We start from the raw sequence: 17420 nt of genomic DNA on the forward strand, positions 1-17420 counted from the left end.
ATTACGCTGTTCAAAGTACTAGAAAAACATAAGGCAATAGCCTTTATCAGGCAAGAGCATATGATCTACTGTCTAAATCCACCAGTCCTTGCACCTGAATCATGGGACGAGTATCTGCTGTGGCATTCAGGGCTGAGTGGAGCATGTCCCAGACACATTCAGCCTTTCCAGGGAAACTGTTCTGCCTTCCCTCAGGAGATGCAAGTCCACGCTATGGATCTGAAGTTGCAGAGCTCCAAGATAAAATTCTGACTTTCACAACAGCTCTTTTACGTGGCAGCCCCACTACTGTCACAAAATTCTATGGGCTTCCTACATGAAAATGTATATGTGAAGTGTGTGTGTTCTTATTCTGTCTCTCGGGGTTTTTAAGGGACTACCAGATCTGCCCCCCATTCTACGATCCTCCAGCCTTTCTGTCACAAGGGCCTTTTTTCTGAGAGCTGGTGTGAACATGCCGTAGAGGTGTCCATGGAGGTAGATGCAAAGATTATTATTAGAAAAGAAAGCAGGCTGAAGAATGGAAAATTCAACCCTGAGACGTGTGTGCAGTTCTCCCAGGTCACAGGCTCTGGAGCCTGACGGCCTGGCTGAAGCCACTAACAGGACCTGCAAAGATGTCACGAAGGTCATAGAGGACAAAGAGAGGCTCTTCACAGTGTGCACGGTGGGTGCTTGAGGGAGACAGCAGAAATTCAGACAAGAGGGGTATATATGTAAGGAGAAACCTTTTTCCCACGAGGACGGTCAAACATTGGAATAGGTTGCCCAGAAGTTCCACGTTGGAGGTTTGCAAGACCGGACTGGTCCGACGGCATCCATGGTCCCTGCTGTGCGCAGGAGGTTGGACTAGGGACAACCTGAGGTCCCTTTCAGCCTGCTTTATCCTATGAATAGGTGTCTGCTTCCAGTATCAACAGCTCAGTTCCACTACGAAAAACAGCCTAACTAATAAAAAATATTCTAATAAATATTGGTTGTGGTCTGCGTCATGCATTGACTCAATCCTCTATTAGAGGAAACTGAATTTAGTACAAAACGATGAGCTAGCTCTCTGTCTGAGGGAAAGGACAGGAGGGGTCAGGCAAGAGCTCCCCTAAGAAAGGCTAGAGCACAAACCGCACGCAACAACAAATTTTGCAGCAAAAATTTGCGCAAAATTAATGTTCTTTTCCCCTTAGTTTTCTAACAAATATTGCTGATTAATTCTCTGTGAAAGTGCCCAGAGTCCCTCCAGGCGGGGAGGTCGTGGAAGTGCAACATGGAGCATGGACGGACAACAGCGACAGCGGCGACAGCGGCGACAGCGGCGACAGCGGCGACAGCGGCGACAGCGGCGACAGCGGCTCCGGGCCGGCGCGCCAAGGACGCCCCCGCGAGGCGCGGCCAGCGCTTCGCGCTGCCGCTAGGTTTGCCGCTCCCGGCGCGCCGTAGCTCGCGGGCCCTGCCGGGCAGCCGCGGGCGCTGCTGGGAAATGTAGTCGTGGCGGGCGCGCGGCGCGTGGGCGCCCCGCTCTGCAGCGCCGCCCGCGAACTACAGCGCGGCGGCGCCGGTGCCAGCCCGCTAAGATGGCGGCTCCGCTGGTGCTGGCGCTGGTGGCGGCCGTGACGGTGCGCGCCGCGCTCTTCCGCTCCAGCCTGGCCGCCTTCATCTCCGAGCGCGTGGAGGTGGCCTCGCCGCTCAACGCCTGGCAGCGAGGTGAGCGGGGCCCTGTGCGCGGCGCGGCCGGGCCCCGAGCGGCGGCGGAGCGGCCGGGCTTAGCGCCGGGCTTAGAGCCGGGCTTAGCGCCCGGCCTCCGCTCGCCGCTCCCGGCCTCGCGGCGCCCCGCGCTCCATTCCCTGCGAACTGCACGTCCGTGCTATCCCGCGGCGCCAGAGCCGCTCCCGAGCCGTGAGGCGGGTTAGGGCTGCTGCTCTGGAAACGCGGCGCCTGGTGTTGCGCACACAGCGTGCTCCGCAGGCCTCGGCGCAAAAAGCGGCCAGAACAGCAGAGGTGGGAAGCGGGAGGAGACTCGGAGCCCCAGGCCTGCGCCTGGCTCCGCAGAGTGCTCCTTCCGGAGAGCCCAGGGAGCCCTGGCAACACTCGGTGCTCCCCAAAGCCCTTCCCGCAGGACCGTGCCCGACGAGTCCCGACAGGATCAGCTTCAGTAGTCAGGTTGAAAGCAAAGCCTGTGGCGGGGACAGAATCCCCCCGGGCGCCCGGCCGAGCCGAGAGCCTCCGGTTGCTCCGGTCGTTCCCTGCCACACCGTGTGCCCCGGCCTCCGTGGGGCGCGTGCGGAGCCCCAGCGCTCCGCACCGGCCTTGGGGGCGTCACGGCGAAGGGCCAGGGCCAGGACCACCCCACCGCAGCCGGCTTCGAGGGTGGATGAAGCTTCCAGCATTGCCCCTGATGGCCGATGGTTTCTGTTCTGCTGTTGCGTGTGTCGGCTTTGGGGCATTTTGGGGCATTCTGCATTTCGTTTTACAAAACTGGCCAGGTTTTAGCGTTTTACAGGTGCATTTTACAAGGGAATGTTGTGATCATCCTTCGAGGGAAATATTTCTCCAGTGTATCTACCATACAACATATGATTTAAAAAATACCAAATTTTCTACATATGGTTTTATAACTGTAGATCTAAGAGTTCTAGTTGTCAGAAGCAAATAAGTAAATCATGACTCAAAGTTCAGACAAAATTTGCAAGGTAGAAATAAGTAAGAAAACTTTCTGCTGTAGCTGCTTATTGTACAGTTTTGTCATTCATTCAGGTGGTGACTTGATGTGAGATCCTTATCCCTGTAGGGATATTAGAAACAGTGTTTTTACCATCATGAGGTTTTTGTCTGTTCTAACACAGGCATTTTGTGTGTTTCAGTGGTCGAGGGATTAGCTCTGCTGGACTTAGGAGTCTCGCCATATTCCGGAGCAGTTTTCCATGAGGTTGGTAAGCATATTCCATTTTAAACGGGATATTTGCGTGGCACGTTTCTTCATCTTACTGCTCGTGGCCTGGTGACGGTTGAGGACGTTTCCTGTCCCAAAGACCTCAGGGCCTTTGGGCTCGTGTGGTTGCCTGTGTGAGAGCTCCGCGCAGCGACCGGTGAGACGAGGTTGTGAGCTCTGAGCTCGGTGCCGCGCAAGTAAACGGCGGCGACGCCGCGGGCCGGCGCGCCAGGGAGAGGACGCGCTGCTCCCAGCCAGCGCTGGCGCGGCCGGCGCCGGAGGAGGCGTCACTGGCTCCGAGCACCCTCTCGCCGAGGAGGCGGCAGCACCGCGAGCGGCCGCGCCGCGCTGTTGTGACGCTGAGGGGGTATCGGTGACCACGTGGGTTCTGCCCGTCCGCCCGCAGAGAGTGCTGGCTGGGAATGGTGCCCAGGGCTGCCCAGGCTGCTGCTGCCTGCGCAGAAAGCACTGCGCCTTAGCAGGAGCGCACAGAACCATCGGTCCTCGTTTGGGAACCTCCTCCTGCCTTCAGACGTGCAAGCGCCCGTATGCCAGAACGGGCTTAGTGATCTCCACGTGCCCCTACACCAAGCCTCACTCGTGAGCGTCAGGTACTCTGTAGCTCTGGAAACTTGCTATTTTTGATAAACTCCTTGTGTTTAAACATAACTCCCTGTATTTTTCAATGCGTTTTTATAGCATCGTATTACTTTGAAAGTATTTTAAAAGCAAGGCGTTTTCTCACGGTAAAGACTCAGTTTACACCATGTAAGTATACTGTATCTTCTGTCAAAGGAATAATTCCTAAGCTTGCTCTTCCTCTGGCCCTGAAAGGGAGGAGCGGTGGGAATGCGAGGCTAGCAGGACTGTGTCCCACAACTTTATGTTGCTAACATCCCATCTCCCTTTTGCGCTTACAAAACAACAGACAAAACAACAGTGAGATCAGCTGTGTAGGAAAAAGTTTTAGAAGTACAATGCAAATAACAGCATTTTAAAAATTTAGAAAAAAATCTATTTTTTTAAATTAGAAAATTTAGGGAAAAATAAGAAAATTATTCTCTAGGGAAAAGAAAAATAAAAATTTTCCAGAGCTATGGTGCTGTGGTTTTAATGCTTCCTTATGTAACTCTGTGCCAGCAAATTTAAATTTTTGTATGAAATATAATTTTTGAAGTTGATCAAATCTTTTTCTCAAATGTTCTGAAAACTTTCTGAGGAAGAAGATCCGTCAGTGTGGTCCGGTGAATCTCATTACTGTAAAGTGACAGCACCGTGGAAGGAAAATGGCCTTTTCCAGCCTTGCTCAGCCTTGCTACGTTTCCGCCTTCAAGTGATCAGTTGTTCCGTCCGCAGGTGGCTGGGCTGTGCTTGACGTGTGCTTCCCTTCTGCTTTCTCGTAGACCCCGCTGATGATTTACCTCTTTCACTTCTTGATTGAATACGCCGAGCTGGTGTTCATGGTAAGTGCCCCTGGGAAGCGTTTCTGTGGCAGGCCCCGCTCCGTGAAGTGCTGACTGGGACTTCCCTTTCGCTCTGGAAGAATCGGGGGCCTTCAGGCTCCTTGTTGTTCGGATTCCCCCTGAGCTCATGGTTCACCTGGAGAGGCAGCTGTGCCTCTACAGTCCCTAACTGAAGTTTCTCCCTTGCTCTACAAATTATTCCTTTTTTTCTGTTTGGTTGGTTTGGGATTTTTTTGACAGTTCTTGCCTGGATAAGTTGGTTTCAAGTTTCAAAGCTGACATCTTACAAGTACAGGGGCTTTTGTGTCACACACAAAAAAAAAAAAACAATAGTCAAAGTAACATTTTTTCCCCCAGATTACTGTTCTGTCTCCCTGAACTGCATGTTTTTTTCAATAAAACCCACTGCCAGCAATACAGTGAGAGCATGAGGGGCCCCAGCTCCAAGTGCATGAGCTATTCCACGAGTTCTGCATAGTGCAGAAGGACTAAAATGCTGTGGCTGGTTGTGCAGCCACCTCGGGGCGCTTCTGTGAGCTGAAGTCAACACATTTGCAGGATCTTTTTTCTCCATTTACTTGTTTTCCCTAACAGTCAGTCTTTCCTTGCCTTCTTTTCCCAGATAACTGATGTGCTAACTGCTGTTGCCCTTTACTTGGCCATCCAGGACTTCAACAAAGTTGTGGTAAGCTGACACATCAATGCTGCTGCTCCTCCTCCCAGCAGTTATCAATACCTTGAGCCAAAGAAAACATGTGGCAACGAATCCAATATCAAGCAGTCCTTGTTGCTTGGCAAGTGCAGGGAAATCTGCTTGTCTCTGGATGATGAGCAGATATGGAGACCTGCATGCGGGAAGCCTGCTAGGATGCTTTTCAGTTCTGTTGTGTCACTGTTATGATGTGAGGCAAATTGGTGTACAAAGCTTGTCCGCTGCACTAGAGGGCCTCAGAGGTACAGATCCCGTAGTCTGAAAGCAGTTTAAAGAGTTTGACTAATTCTTGAGTACAACAGTCAATGAGTCAGTGAAATGCAGACAGCTCTAGGGTCACGACACACGGGGAGATGTGAGTTTCTGGGACATATATTGATTCGTGTGGAAGTTGGAAGCATGCAGAATTACTGGCATCACGGCATCGTAGAATAAGAGAGATGAAGGAGACGTATTTTGCATCTGTAAAGGAGACTTGACGCTGAAGTGTACATTTTCAAAATAACAAAGACTGCTCGGTTTCTGTGGGGCTTGTATGTTAACAGTGCATTTATAAAGTCAGTGTTTCACTGGAGAACCAAACACACTTTAGGAAGATGGAGAGTAGTAAACTCTGATGTGGGGAATTCACTGTCAACTGTTTCAAGTGGTAGACATAGACAGTTAAGGAAGTTCAAAGAAATGGGGATTATCTCCTCTCTCATCTTCAGTTTCAATTGTTAAGTATTTGGGAAAGAAGAGACTGTGTTTCTTCTATCTGTACAACATGTCACATATTAGAGTTTTAGCTCAAGCATGGGTCTCACAGAAGGTTTGAAAATAAGGGAAATCATAATTGATAATGAACAGGGACTTGCCTCATCTGACAGTCTTTGGTCATTCTCCCTTGTTCAGTTTAAAAAACAAAAGCTTCTAATCGAGCTGGATAAATATGCATCAGACGTGGCTGAGCTCATCCGGACGCCCATGGAGATGCACTACATCCCCCTCAAGGTGGCCCTGTGGTAAGTGGTGCTGCCTGTAGGCGCCAGCAGCCGACTCCTCAACTCGCCCTGCCTTTTATTTGTTCCGTTTGGGATTTCAGCATTTGTTGAAGATTTTCCTTTCATAAAGTGTGAATTTCCCATTGCACATAACATCTCCTCAGCCCTGAGTACTCAATTAGAAAATACTCAGTTTGAAAATGAAGTCATTCTTCCAAAAGTATGTGATCAAAGAATAAATTTGCTCAGGCCCTCTAAAACATCTTGCCTTTATTCTTATGTCTTCAAAAGTAATTTTATATCTTCCAAGTATTTCAGGGGTCTTTTCAATGCAGAAATCTTTTAGTATGTGGGGGGAGGAAGTTAAATAAGATCATTATAATTCTCATTTCCAAAAGAAGCCAGCGTCCTTACTAATTAAAATGTGGTCGTATTCTAGAAAGTGAGTTCTTATTCTGGATTTGCTGTGCCCAGTTTACGTATAAAAAGTTGGCATATTTTCAACTGGTACCTTGGGCCCTGAGAGTCGGTTGCAGTGACTCTTCTGCTCAGATCATGCTGTGGTGAATGGAGGGAACTGAACTACCCCGGCAGGAGCACCCAGGTGGAATAGGGCTGCTCGTGCACCAGACAGAATCAGTTCTGTCTTTCTGTCTTATTTTTGTTACTGCTCCAGGGGCAGCAGATAGGAGAAGATAAAGAACTCACTTTGGACCAGTGTTTGTAGGTCTGACTGAATATATTCACGTGGCTTCTGAGAAGCAAGGAACTTTTGTTAATCATTTTCTATGGCGTAGCCAAACATTTAGGCATCTTCCCAACCATCTCCATTCTGCTGCATGCTCTCTATGGCTATTATGTCCTAGGCTACAATCCAAAGATCTGAGTTTTGCTTCAGACAAAAGCACCACTTCACCTGAGTTAATTTGATGATGAGAGGAACAAATAATATATACATAAACAAAATAAAATGGCAAATTGTATTTTATTTTGCCATTGAACTTTATTTAATGTTATATCCTTTAAATGGCATGAATATAACCTGAGTTTTTGCTCTTTTTCAGCTATCTCTTAAATCCTTATACTGTGATGTCTTGTGTGGCAAAGTCCACCTGCTCTATCAACAATACTGTCATTGCATTCTTCGTTTTAGCTACAATAAAAGGTAAAACATTGGGGAAAAATTTCTTTTCATGCCCTTCTGCAAAGATTATTTGATACCCTTCTGCAAAGATTATCTCCAGTTATTGACTAATGAGGCAAGAGGAGTTTTCCGTTAAAAGCATTTAGAAAAGCCAAGGAGCAAGGTCCGTTTGGCTAACCTGATTTTTAAACTGTTTTTTCCATGCTGACACTGTAAGACAAAGCTTTGCCGTAGCAGGGCGGTGTTGGCTGTCCCCTGTGCTCTGCCTGACGTGGTGTGGGGCAGCCTCTAGTGCCCAGAGCGAGCAAGGGGGGATGTCAGGTTATGACAGGGAGTTTTGGGTACCAGCTCTGTAGCACTGTGCAGAATTTAATGCTCCATAATATGAACCTTAGGGAAGCTACTGCATAGGAGATTTTAATTGCAGTTGGAGAAGACTTACCACAAGGCATACTTTCTCTTTTAAAAGATGGAAGCAGTAGAGCTTGCCAAGTATTTGATGTCAGTGACTGGATACGTCTGATAATTAGCCCAGGGAACTGACTCAGGGTTCTTGCTAAGCTGTACTTTTACTGATAAGTTTGATCAAGTGACATAACACAAGAAGTTCTAGCCAGATTACCGCACTGGGTGCTCCCGTTTCTTGGTGTGTAATCAGGCATTTGAACTTGCTCTTTCGGTGGGAGGCCACAGCTGCAGCCAGGGTGCTTGACAATGAGCACACTCAGCGGTTAGCTCAACCCGAGCTGCCTCACGCGAGGCCGACACAGACGTCTGTGTTGAAAGATGACTTGGAAGGTCTGGGCCAGTCCTTTCTGAACCTCAATTTTCGTATCTGTAACGGGCTGAGGCCACTGCTCCCCTTCAGCTGCAGACCTTCACTTGTGCTGCTGCTCAGAGCTTCACAGAGGGCCCTGGCACGCTCTGGTGACAGTGGCGGCCGGCCTGGCTGCCTCTAACAGCTGTGTCCTGCACAAATGCCCTAAGTGAATGTATTCCTCCTCGCAAACAGGCCAGCGTGAGTGGCTGCCATATATATATAGGCTGGGTTATATGAATATCTTTCTGTCAGTTATAGGGGATAGAAACCTTGTTTCATGTAAGAGGTGTGGGTCATTCTCCTTTCAAAAGCATAGCTAACAAAAGGGCACTCTCCGGTCAGCGGTTCAGTTAGTGGTTCTGGTGTTTGTAGAGCCCTTTGGACTTCCTGTCTCTAGGGCTGTTGTTACTAAATTTTCCCTTTGAGTGAGCTTGATTTTTCTCTTTGCAGGTAGTGCCTTTCTCAGTGCAATATTTCTGGCCTTAGCAACCTACCAGTCATTATACCCTGTCACGCTCTTTGCTCCGGCTCTCCTTTACCTTCTACAGGTAAGTGATTTTAACCTGCATCTCCGTTGTCTGGTCACATCCGTGCAGGGTCAGCTCTTCCCAGCTACTGAGAGAGGCGAGTTGGCGGCAAGTGCTGAGTGTCAGAAGAAGTGCCTCTCTGCTCCGGCCACGGAAAGTTCAAGGCCCTAGTGGGACGATGGGATGGTGCTTGTGTGTAGCTGGTGGACCTTGCGCCTCTGCCTTCACAGGACACTGGTTGGGTCCCTCAAAGCCGGTCTTGGTCGCTCGGGGTGCCCACCAGCTTCTCAGGGAGACGCTGCTCCAGGCAGGCGGGACGCCCCGCTGCGGGGACATGTGGCTTCGGAGCTGAGGCCGCTCCTTGCTGCTGAGCAGAAGGCAACACGTGGAGAACGCTGCAGTCGTGGCTTGTGCAATAGGGCTGATGAGATGGGGGTGGCCAAGCAGAAGGCAAATGGGATGGACTGATTCACCGAGTCGGTTTGTCCGCCTGCAGAATTCTGGGCGACTTCCAAAGGTGTTTGACCCTGTGTAAAAACTTGTCATTACGTACGCAGGGAGTTCTTAGACCTCGTGGTGTGAAATGCCCATATGTCATATTCTGCTTAATCAAGCAGCACAGCATGTGTGATTGAAGTGGTCTGAGGGAAGAACCTCCAGCAGGTTGTGTTGGAAGGCTGCTCCCCCAGCGCGGCAGTGCCGGGATTTGGTGCTTTTTCATAAGTTTCAAAAGATGTTCTGAGCGCCCCAGCTTGTTGGTGGCTTTCCAATTGACGAGCCTCTTTGTGTTTTGCTTCCAGCGTCAATTTATACCAGTCAAACTGAAAAGTAAAAGCTTCTGGCTCTATACCATGCAGTATGCAGCGCTGTACCTGTGCAGCCTGGTGGTGATCATCTGCCTCTCCTTCTTCCTCCTCAACTCCTGGGATTTTATCCCAGCAGTTTACGGGTTTATGTAAGTATAGGAATTCTAAGTGTTTTTCAGTCCGAGCCCCTCTGTGTTGTTTCTTGTGCCTCACATAAAGCAGCAGCACTTCCTGTGCTCAGGAATGGGCAATCTCTGATTCCACTGGCAATGCAGGAAGAGAAAAAGAGCTGGCATTAGCCAAATTCTGTTAATTAAGCAACAGCAAGAATTAGAGAAAATGGGAGATATGAGGAATAGGCGAGAGAAGTTGCTTTTTTTCCTCTGAGCAGATGGATGGAAAATGAGTTTGATCATTGAGCTGCTGTGGTTGTGAAGTTTTCTTCTCTGGAGGTTTTGAGCCAGTTAGACAAGTATCTGCTCAGATGTGGTTTAGATGCGAAGGACATAAGGAAGGATTGATTCCCACCCCCCCCCTTTTTTTTTTCCTCCAGGTTTTCATCTCTTTGGTTTCTCTTTCACATATTTAAAATTTAGGTCCTCCATTCAATAGCACACAGTGATTTGTTAATGAAACAGAAACAGTGTAAAACAATTGTTTAAAAATGCTACCTTGATTTTTCTTTTTAAATTTCAGCCTTTCAGTTCCAGATCTGACACCCAATATTGGCCTTTTCTGGTACTTCTTTGCGGAGATGTTTGAGCACTTTAGTCTTTTCTTCGTATGTGTGTTTCAAATCAACGTGTTTTTCTATACCGTTCCCTTGGCAGTAAAGCTAAAGTAAGTATGTTTCTTTGCTATTTTTTGATTCTTTCTGAATTGACAGATTCTGTATTTTATGCTGTTCAGTCTCTGCTCATGGGACTGAGAGGAATCAAGCCTTTTGTGAGATGTACTTTTCTTCACTGACGTATTTGCTGTGTGAAAAATTGTTTAAACTCTTAGTGAACTAAGTCATGATTGTCCAATGGAAACTTATGAGACTGGCACCAGATCTCTGGATCTGAGAGCCTGGAAAAGATAGGTTTTACATGGGGCTGTCCTGCTCATTTCCCAGAGTTGGATATTTTTTCTCTTAAGCAAAGTATGTGCCAGATTGGAATCAACAGGAGTGTAGCTAGTAGTTAAAGGGAAAAGTTACTCTTTAAACCACATCTGGAATACTGCAGTTTTTGGCCTCTCAGTAGAAGAAAGATGTTGATAAAATTAATGAAGTCCAGTGGAGGATCATGAAGCTGGTCGGAGGGCTGGAGACCAAGGAGAAGCTGAGAGAACTAGGCTTCTTCAGCCCAGAGAAGAACAAGTTTCAAAGGTACCTGATAGCAGCTTTTTAGTATCTGAACGGGGGTTATTGAGAAGGTAGAGCCACACCTTCTGCTGAAGTGCACTGACGAATAAGAGACAGTGCCGTTATTTGAAAGAGGGAAGGTGTTGACCAGATATAAGAAAAGAAAAAAGTCACGGTGAAGACAGCCAGGGATTAGAAGAGGAACCCCTGTCTTGTCCTCGGAGCTTTCCCCGATCTGACTGGACAAAGCCTTGAACAGTCTCATAGGAGCTCAGCGCAGGCCCTGCTTCGAGGAGGAGGTTTTACCAAAGACCTCCTGAGGTCACTTTTTTCACTGGGCTGTGGCTGAGGAACCTCCTGCTGCTCTACCCTTGCACACTCGTGGAAGTCCTTTTTTTGCCATCCTAATAACCTGCACTGATGTTTGGAGCTGGGAAGATTCTTCTCCTGCAGAGTGCCACTAAACCACGGTCAGGGTTCTGAGGAGGCAGCAGAGAGATGCTCACCCTGCCTCTGCTTGAGCCATGCCCTGCTCTCGGTGTGTTTGGGAGGCTGGGAGTAGCCTGTGGTCACAGTGTGTGACCGTCGCTTACGTGTCCTGTGAATGCAGCGTAAGAGAACCCCTCGCTGTCGCCTGAAGTGCTGCGTAGGGCTCTTGGACACCTGCATTTCCCAACAGGATATTTTCTGTCATTTTGTTTCCCTGTCATTGTCACAAAAAGCTGCAGTAGGATCATTGTCATTAATCTTCAGATTAATAATATCTGAAATCTGGAAAGGGAGCACATCTAACTGATACTGCATCCTTAGTCCCACCACTACTCATGTAACAGAAAACTGCATGGCCTGTGTGCCTCGCACCCTGGGAAGGGTGTCTGGATTAACAAGCCCCTGGCAGTGACTCACTGTGTTATTTTGGTGTCAAGAAAATATTTGAAAAAATACTTGATTCAGCGTTTGCCATGATGCTGTGACTCAGCTGGAGTTGTTGAACATCTGCATTTTTCATAATGCAATTTTCATAATGAGCAAGACGAAATAACCAATTCTTGCCCAGATGCATCTGGATCTGTGAGTTGGGCTCTGCTATGTGTGTATGGACAGATATCAAGAGGGCACAGATGTCTGCTCCCTGCCAGAGTAACCAGTGGTGTCAGAAAGCACGAACTCCTGCCTGGAACTGGTTTGTTACTGCGAGGTGCTAGCTCAGGGGTATTGGTAGTGGACCTTTGCCAGCAAGTTTATCCTTTTTTATCATAAAAACATCCATCAACTGCCTCCATTCACAATGGGCTTATTCCAGTGGCTTGGAATTGGTGCTGGCATCCTGGCATACCAGGAGACTCGCCCAAATAACCCTCAGAAGGGGGTTTTTGCTGATGACTTTTCTGTGAATGTGACAGAGCTGGGAAGGAGCAGCCAAGATGAGCAGCAGTGTAACTGCGTGTTGAATTTGGCCACAGAGTTTCCGTGTGAGCTGCCCTGTGTTCTGCCGTGCTGCTTCTCTGCCCCGTGGGTCTGCCGGTGCCCACTGCACCCCGGAGCCTCCCAAAGCCTGTCCTGCCCTTGCTGACCTTCCTTTCCACAGAGCCTGCTGCATCCTCTTACCCTTTGTGTCTTTTCCCTTCTAGGGAGCACCCCATGTTCTTCATGTTTGTCCAGCTCGCCATCATTTCTATCTTCAAGTCCTACCCCACGGTGGGAGACGTTGCACTGTACATGGCCTTCCTTCCAGTCTGGAGCCACCTTTACAGATGTGAGTCCTTTGTGGTTTGTGGTTCCGTATCTGGAACGGGAAGGGATCTGTCCGGTAACTCGCCGCTAAACCAAACGAGGCTCTTGGAGCAATCTGGAAGCAAACTTTACTTCCAGCGATGCCGTCTCTGAAGTAATTTTAGGACCAGGGTTGAGAGACATCACAGGAGGAGTTCTCACTTTTACATTACCTTCCCTTTCTTTACAGTTCTTAAAACGATTAACTTTTCTGTAAGAATCTTTGACCATCTTGCTCAAAGGATGTGGCTCATGCAAAATACGTCAGTCCTTTGAATTCAGCCAGGGCAGGGCACGTTTCGCTCCCATTTAAGGCTGTGGAATCTGTGTGCTCTTCCTGATGGCTCTCCCAGCCTTACAGTCCTGCAGCCTTGCAGTGCCTCTGTGTTTTGCACCTGCTTGCTTGCTCGGAGTGAGGGTAACTGGATTAGTCCAAGCCATGGTCCAGTTTTTATGTGCTTTGTAATGAGCCTCTTTAGTTCTTTAAATCACCAGAGCTGCTCCCTGCTCATTTTCAAGCTCTGTCTCGAGGATTTGCTACCCGGGGGAGTTTTTGCAAGTATAATGCTCCCAAAGAGCTGCATTTTTCCTGGCTTTGTCTGCTGCGTTCGCTGCAATGCAGCCGCTTTGAGCAGTCCTGGACTTTTGCTGTAGTCTTCTGTCAGCTGCTCAAGGGCCTTTATGGTCAACAAGCCCGTCTTGTTTCAGGAGGAATCGCCAGGAGCCCCGAGTACTTTGGGGATCTTTGGCTTTATTTAAATGCTGATTCTCTGCAGCATCAGCAGTGGGGAGTAAAACAGGACACTCCGGCCGCGACACAGCGGGGAGGCAGCGGCAGGCGAGCGCTGCGTGGTGCAGCCCGTGCCGCCCACGGCCGAGTCTTGGCCTTTCAGTCACACCTTTTGGAAGGGGAATTACCTTCAGGAACTGGAAAGGCAGGGCCAGGGCTTCATGACCCTTAGAAGGGGAAATGGAGTTGCCTTTAATGGGCAGTTTGTCTCAGCAGTGCGATTGCTTCTGAAAAAGGCAGGGTCCTCAGCAGAAGAATGTCTCTTTAGAAGCAGGAAGGAGCTACAAATAAGAGATTCATACTCCAGCAAAGGCAAAGTTGTTTATTTTAAAGGAAACCTATAATGGATTTCTTAATAATTCTCTTGCTAGAGTTAGTAAAACAAATGTAAAAGATGATTACTGGAGAGAAGTGTTGCCTCTTCACTGCCTTTATCCTAAAAGCCATTGCCTGATCAGGGCTGGCCACTGCATGCATCTCTGTAACCGCTTGCTTTTCTTTTGCAGTCCTCCAGAACATCTTCATCCTGTCTTGCGTGATCGTTTTCTGCTCCCTCCTGTTCCCCGTCTTGTGGCATCTCTGGATTTACGCAGGAAGTGCCAACTCCAATTTTTATTACGCCATCACGTTGGCTTTCAACGTAGGGCAGGTCAGTAGAGCGAAGCCAACGTGGCAGCACCTTGGGGAGTGCGGTGCATGAAGTGGGATGTGGTACCACTTTTTTTCCCTGAAGCAGAGGATTGCAGCTCTCTGAAATGTGGGACTGAGGGAGTACACGGGGTCCCTGTCGTGCCTGGGCTCTCCCTGCCTCTCGTAAGATGATGCCCTTCTAGGTAAGGGAACCGCTGGCGTCAGGGAAGACGGAGCGTAGCACCCCTGCAGGATGAGGTCCAGTGTACCCGATTGCTACAACCTTTTCGGAGTCCTCTGCTTCTCTGTGCTGTAGATCTTCCTTAACTCCTGGGAAGTTTTCATGTGCGAGAGCTGAGTGCTCTAGTTCATGTTAAAGCTGCCGTAATTATGAACACTCCTCAGGCATCTAAGCTTGTCTGCTTCTCCTAAAACTGGAGGCACCCTTCTGCTGCGGGATGAAAAGCAGCTGCTTAGGCATCCCCCACCACTTGATAAACGGGGGCAAACACTTGTTCTGTAAAAGCAAAAGGAGGCTCAGTGCAAGGAGTAGGAGATGGAGTGTGGAGGGGCTCTCGTCCCAGAGGGTTTCACAGGGAATTGGAGCAGTTCATCAGCTCTCTAACTAATAGCTGTGGAATCGCAGGAACAGTGAAGCTGCCATTTGGATACCTTAAAAGGGTTTGGTTTCTGTTTGAGAAAGTTGTAGCAGATTCTGCCAGGTTTTGTGCTCTGTATGCATGTGAATAGAGCAGAAATCTCGTCTCTGCTTTTCTTGTTTCTTATGCTAGCCCTCATCCCTGCTAGCCCCTGTTCTTTCTTTTCCTGTTAAAAGACATCAGCAAACAAGTTTAATTGGAAAGAAAAAATCGAAGGGGTTGCTGCAGTGTGGCCGTTGTCAGTGCTGGTGCTCAGCAAAGCAAGCACACCAGTTAAGTGCTGCTGCTTTCTCTGTTCCCAGGCACCTCTGTCCTTCTCTCGCTGTCCTCCTGACACCTCCGCACAACCCAAGTGTGCCTCGAGGAGGGGAGCGACCTAACCATGGATGCCAGGCTTCCCTAGGCAAGGAATTTCAGCTGTGAAAGTAGCTGGCAGCAGTTCCAGCCTCGGGCCTTCCTAGCCAAGTGGGATGGTGCCCGCATCAGTGTGTGTAGCAGTGTGTTAGGAACTGGATGAGGGGAAAAAAAGATGTTTTTAGGGGTAGCCATCACTCTCCTCCATTTAAAAGAACCAGAGCACAAGCTTAAGCACAGGCTTGGCTGCCCCACTGAGAGAGCACTTCAGCCCAGTGGCAAGGAGATGGGAAACCAATGGGGATAGGAGCGCTTTGATCTGGTGCTGCTCTTGGATATTGTCTGCGAAGCCGCAGCTTTGGTTCTTCTGCTCTCCTCTTCACCTCTTAGCACATACTGCTTCTGTTACACCGCCAAAAACTTGTTTGCTAAGGTGGACCCGTAAGGCTGTGGTGGCTCCACTTCTGCCTGCATGTCTCTTACCCTCTCTGAATATAAATTGCAACTGAGAAACAAGCACAATTGCAAAGTCCTCAGTAGCAGCCGTCAGTAAGAGAGTTTCAGCCTCTGGGCTGGGTTAATTACAGCACGTGCATGGGAGCAGGTGACGTCTGAGGTTTGGAGACGGGCTGTAAAGCTGTGGCCCAGCTGGAGCTACCACTGTCATACGGAGTGGTGTGTTCATGGACGTGCTGTCTGCTCAGCTCAGATGCCCATGGGAACACAGAGGCTGTGAACCCAAGCAGTTTAAACCTCTCTTGGTTTTGTTGCGTGAGATGAAGGTCAAGGGATGTCCACATGGCTGCAGTGCCTCCTCTCACAAAGTGCCATGAACAGCGTTAAGAACATCTTAAATCCTTTCCATGTCTGTTGTAAGCACATTCCCTTTGTCTTTTTTCTTTTGAAACTTTACTGATGTGTCTGAACATTTCACTTTTGCAGATCCTGCTCATCTCGGATTATTTCTATGCCTTCCTCCGACGGGAGTACTACCTCACTCATGGACTCTATTTGCAAAGGCAAGATGGGACAGAGGCCATGCTTGTTTTGAAGTAGGGATCATATTCACCAGTCTTGGGAAGTGGACCTAGAGAACTTACAAAGCTTGGGGGCTATGGGGTGGGTGGGGAAGGTTCCCTGGATGAGGTCGGACATTGAGGATGATGCCTACTGAAGAGAGCGGAGAACGTTCTGGAAACACCCTCCTGAGCTACAATGGTGCAGAGAGTGCAAGAGGAGCCCCGGTGCCTCCCTTGGAGCGTCTCCCCTCTTCCCTCAGCCGTGCTTTTTACTGCGACCTCAGCCATCAACTCTGGGCAGTCCAGCAGGAACTGGAGAAAGTGCCTGGGCTGAAAACAGGGCTGGCCCGGGAGGAGCTGAGAACATAACCTGTTCACTACTACTGCTCCCCGGAGATGTTGGTTTCTCCTGGAAATTCCCCCTTCACTGCTTTGACCGCAAGTGTTGCTGCTTGGCATGAGACAATCTCTTGGCATCAGGGCCTCAACCTGGGCTGCATTCAACTTGGATGATCTCTCTTGGTTCTCATCCTGTTGTTGGATCTGCTCAGGCACAGTGGGAGCTTGTGAAACACATGAGCTGTTGGAAGGAGCATGGCTTAGGCTACCGCTCTCGATAGGAAAGTCCCCATCTTGGAGCTCAGAGCTACTGAGAGCTGCGAGGGGGCTGGAAGCAGGAGCAGGACAGGGACTGGGGAGCTGGTGGGTTCTGCTGAAGCAACGCAGACACTTTGCTGTTGGAGCTGCACAGAAGCACTGCAGGGGCTCGGAGGCAGGGACACTGCTGTGGGGCTAGGAGTAGTGGGAGGCTTTTACCCGTACCTCACACAGCGTGCCAAGGCAGGACTCAAGCTCCAGGCAGCGTGATGGCTTGGCACAGCTCGTGTGGAGCTGTGGGGCTCAAGCTGTCCCACAGCAGCTCAACAAGCAGCTCCCTGGCATTATCCTCTTGCAAGGACGGTGCTGGTATCTTGTAGCTGTGCATGGAGGCCTGCACAGAACCCACAGTATCTCTTGGTTCCCCCATCCCTTCCCTTTGTATATGTTCAGATCCACTCACCTGAGAGCTTTTGCTGCTGACTCCGTGAATGTGACTGACCTAAGGGAACCCAGGCTGGATTTTTCTCTCTGCTGGTTGCATGTTGGCACTGAGAAGCAGTAGCTTAAACACAGTGTTGGAAGCTTTTCCACTGGTGTCTGGACAAGAAGCCCTGTTGATCTCAAGAAGAATTTAGAGGGCTGCTAATTTGACAAACTAGAAACTACATCTGTTACAGAGCAATTGTATTGGGCCCTGCCCAAGCAGCTTTCTTTTTTTAATTATTTTTTGTTCTTTCTGGACAATAATAACTTTTGCCTTACTGCAGTGCTTTGTGCGGTGAGCGGCTCTGCCCCGCGTGCGGCCGGGCCCGGCCGGGGAGGCTGCGTGCCCGCGGAGCACGATGACCTGCACGGGGGTGAGGGCTGCC

At 49.3% G+C, this 17420-nt stretch overlaps 1 protein-coding gene across 1 annotated transcript; it reads left to right on the forward strand.

Moving 5' to 3' along the window:
• Window positions 1-1568: 1568 nt before the first annotated feature.
• PIGU (phosphatidylinositol glycan anchor biosynthesis class U) lies at window positions 1569-16475 on the forward strand. Its single transcript, XM_026037351.1, has 12 exons — window positions 1569-1698; window positions 2856-2920; window positions 4327-4386; window positions 5009-5071; window positions 5993-6102; window positions 7146-7246; window positions 8496-8593; window positions 9373-9527; window positions 10075-10218; window positions 12358-12482; window positions 13796-13938; window positions 15875-16475. The coding sequence occupies exons 1-12, from the start codon at window positions 1569-1571 to the stop codon at window positions 15986-15988; spliced, it is 1308 nt and encodes a 435-aa protein (XP_025893136.1). The 3' UTR covers window positions 15989-16475.
• The last annotated feature ends 945 nt before the right edge of the window (window positions 16476-17420 follow it).

This window comes from Nothoprocta perdicaria, unplaced genomic scaffold (genome assembly GCF_003342845.1).
Source record: "Nothoprocta perdicaria isolate Ctin4 unplaced genomic scaffold, notPer1 scaffold_196, whole genome shotgun sequence".
NCBI lineage: Eukaryota > Metazoa > Chordata > Aves > Tinamiformes > Tinamidae > Nothoprocta > Nothoprocta perdicaria.

Bases quoted from the DNA above. Each gene is read 5' to 3' on its own strand.
- PIGU (XM_026037351.1), top strand. From the start codon at position 1,569: ATGGCGGCTCCGCTGGTGCTGGCGCTGGTGGCGGCCGTGACGGTGCGC. The intron at 4,387-5,008 runs GTAAGTGCCCCT...TTCTTTTCCCAG, and splicing joins ACGCCGAGCTGGTGTTCATG to ATAACTGATGTGCTAACTGC. The intron at 12,483-13,795 runs GTGAGTCCTTTG...TTTCTTTTGCAG, and splicing joins CTGGAGCCACCTTTACAGAT to TCCTCCAGAACATCTTCATC.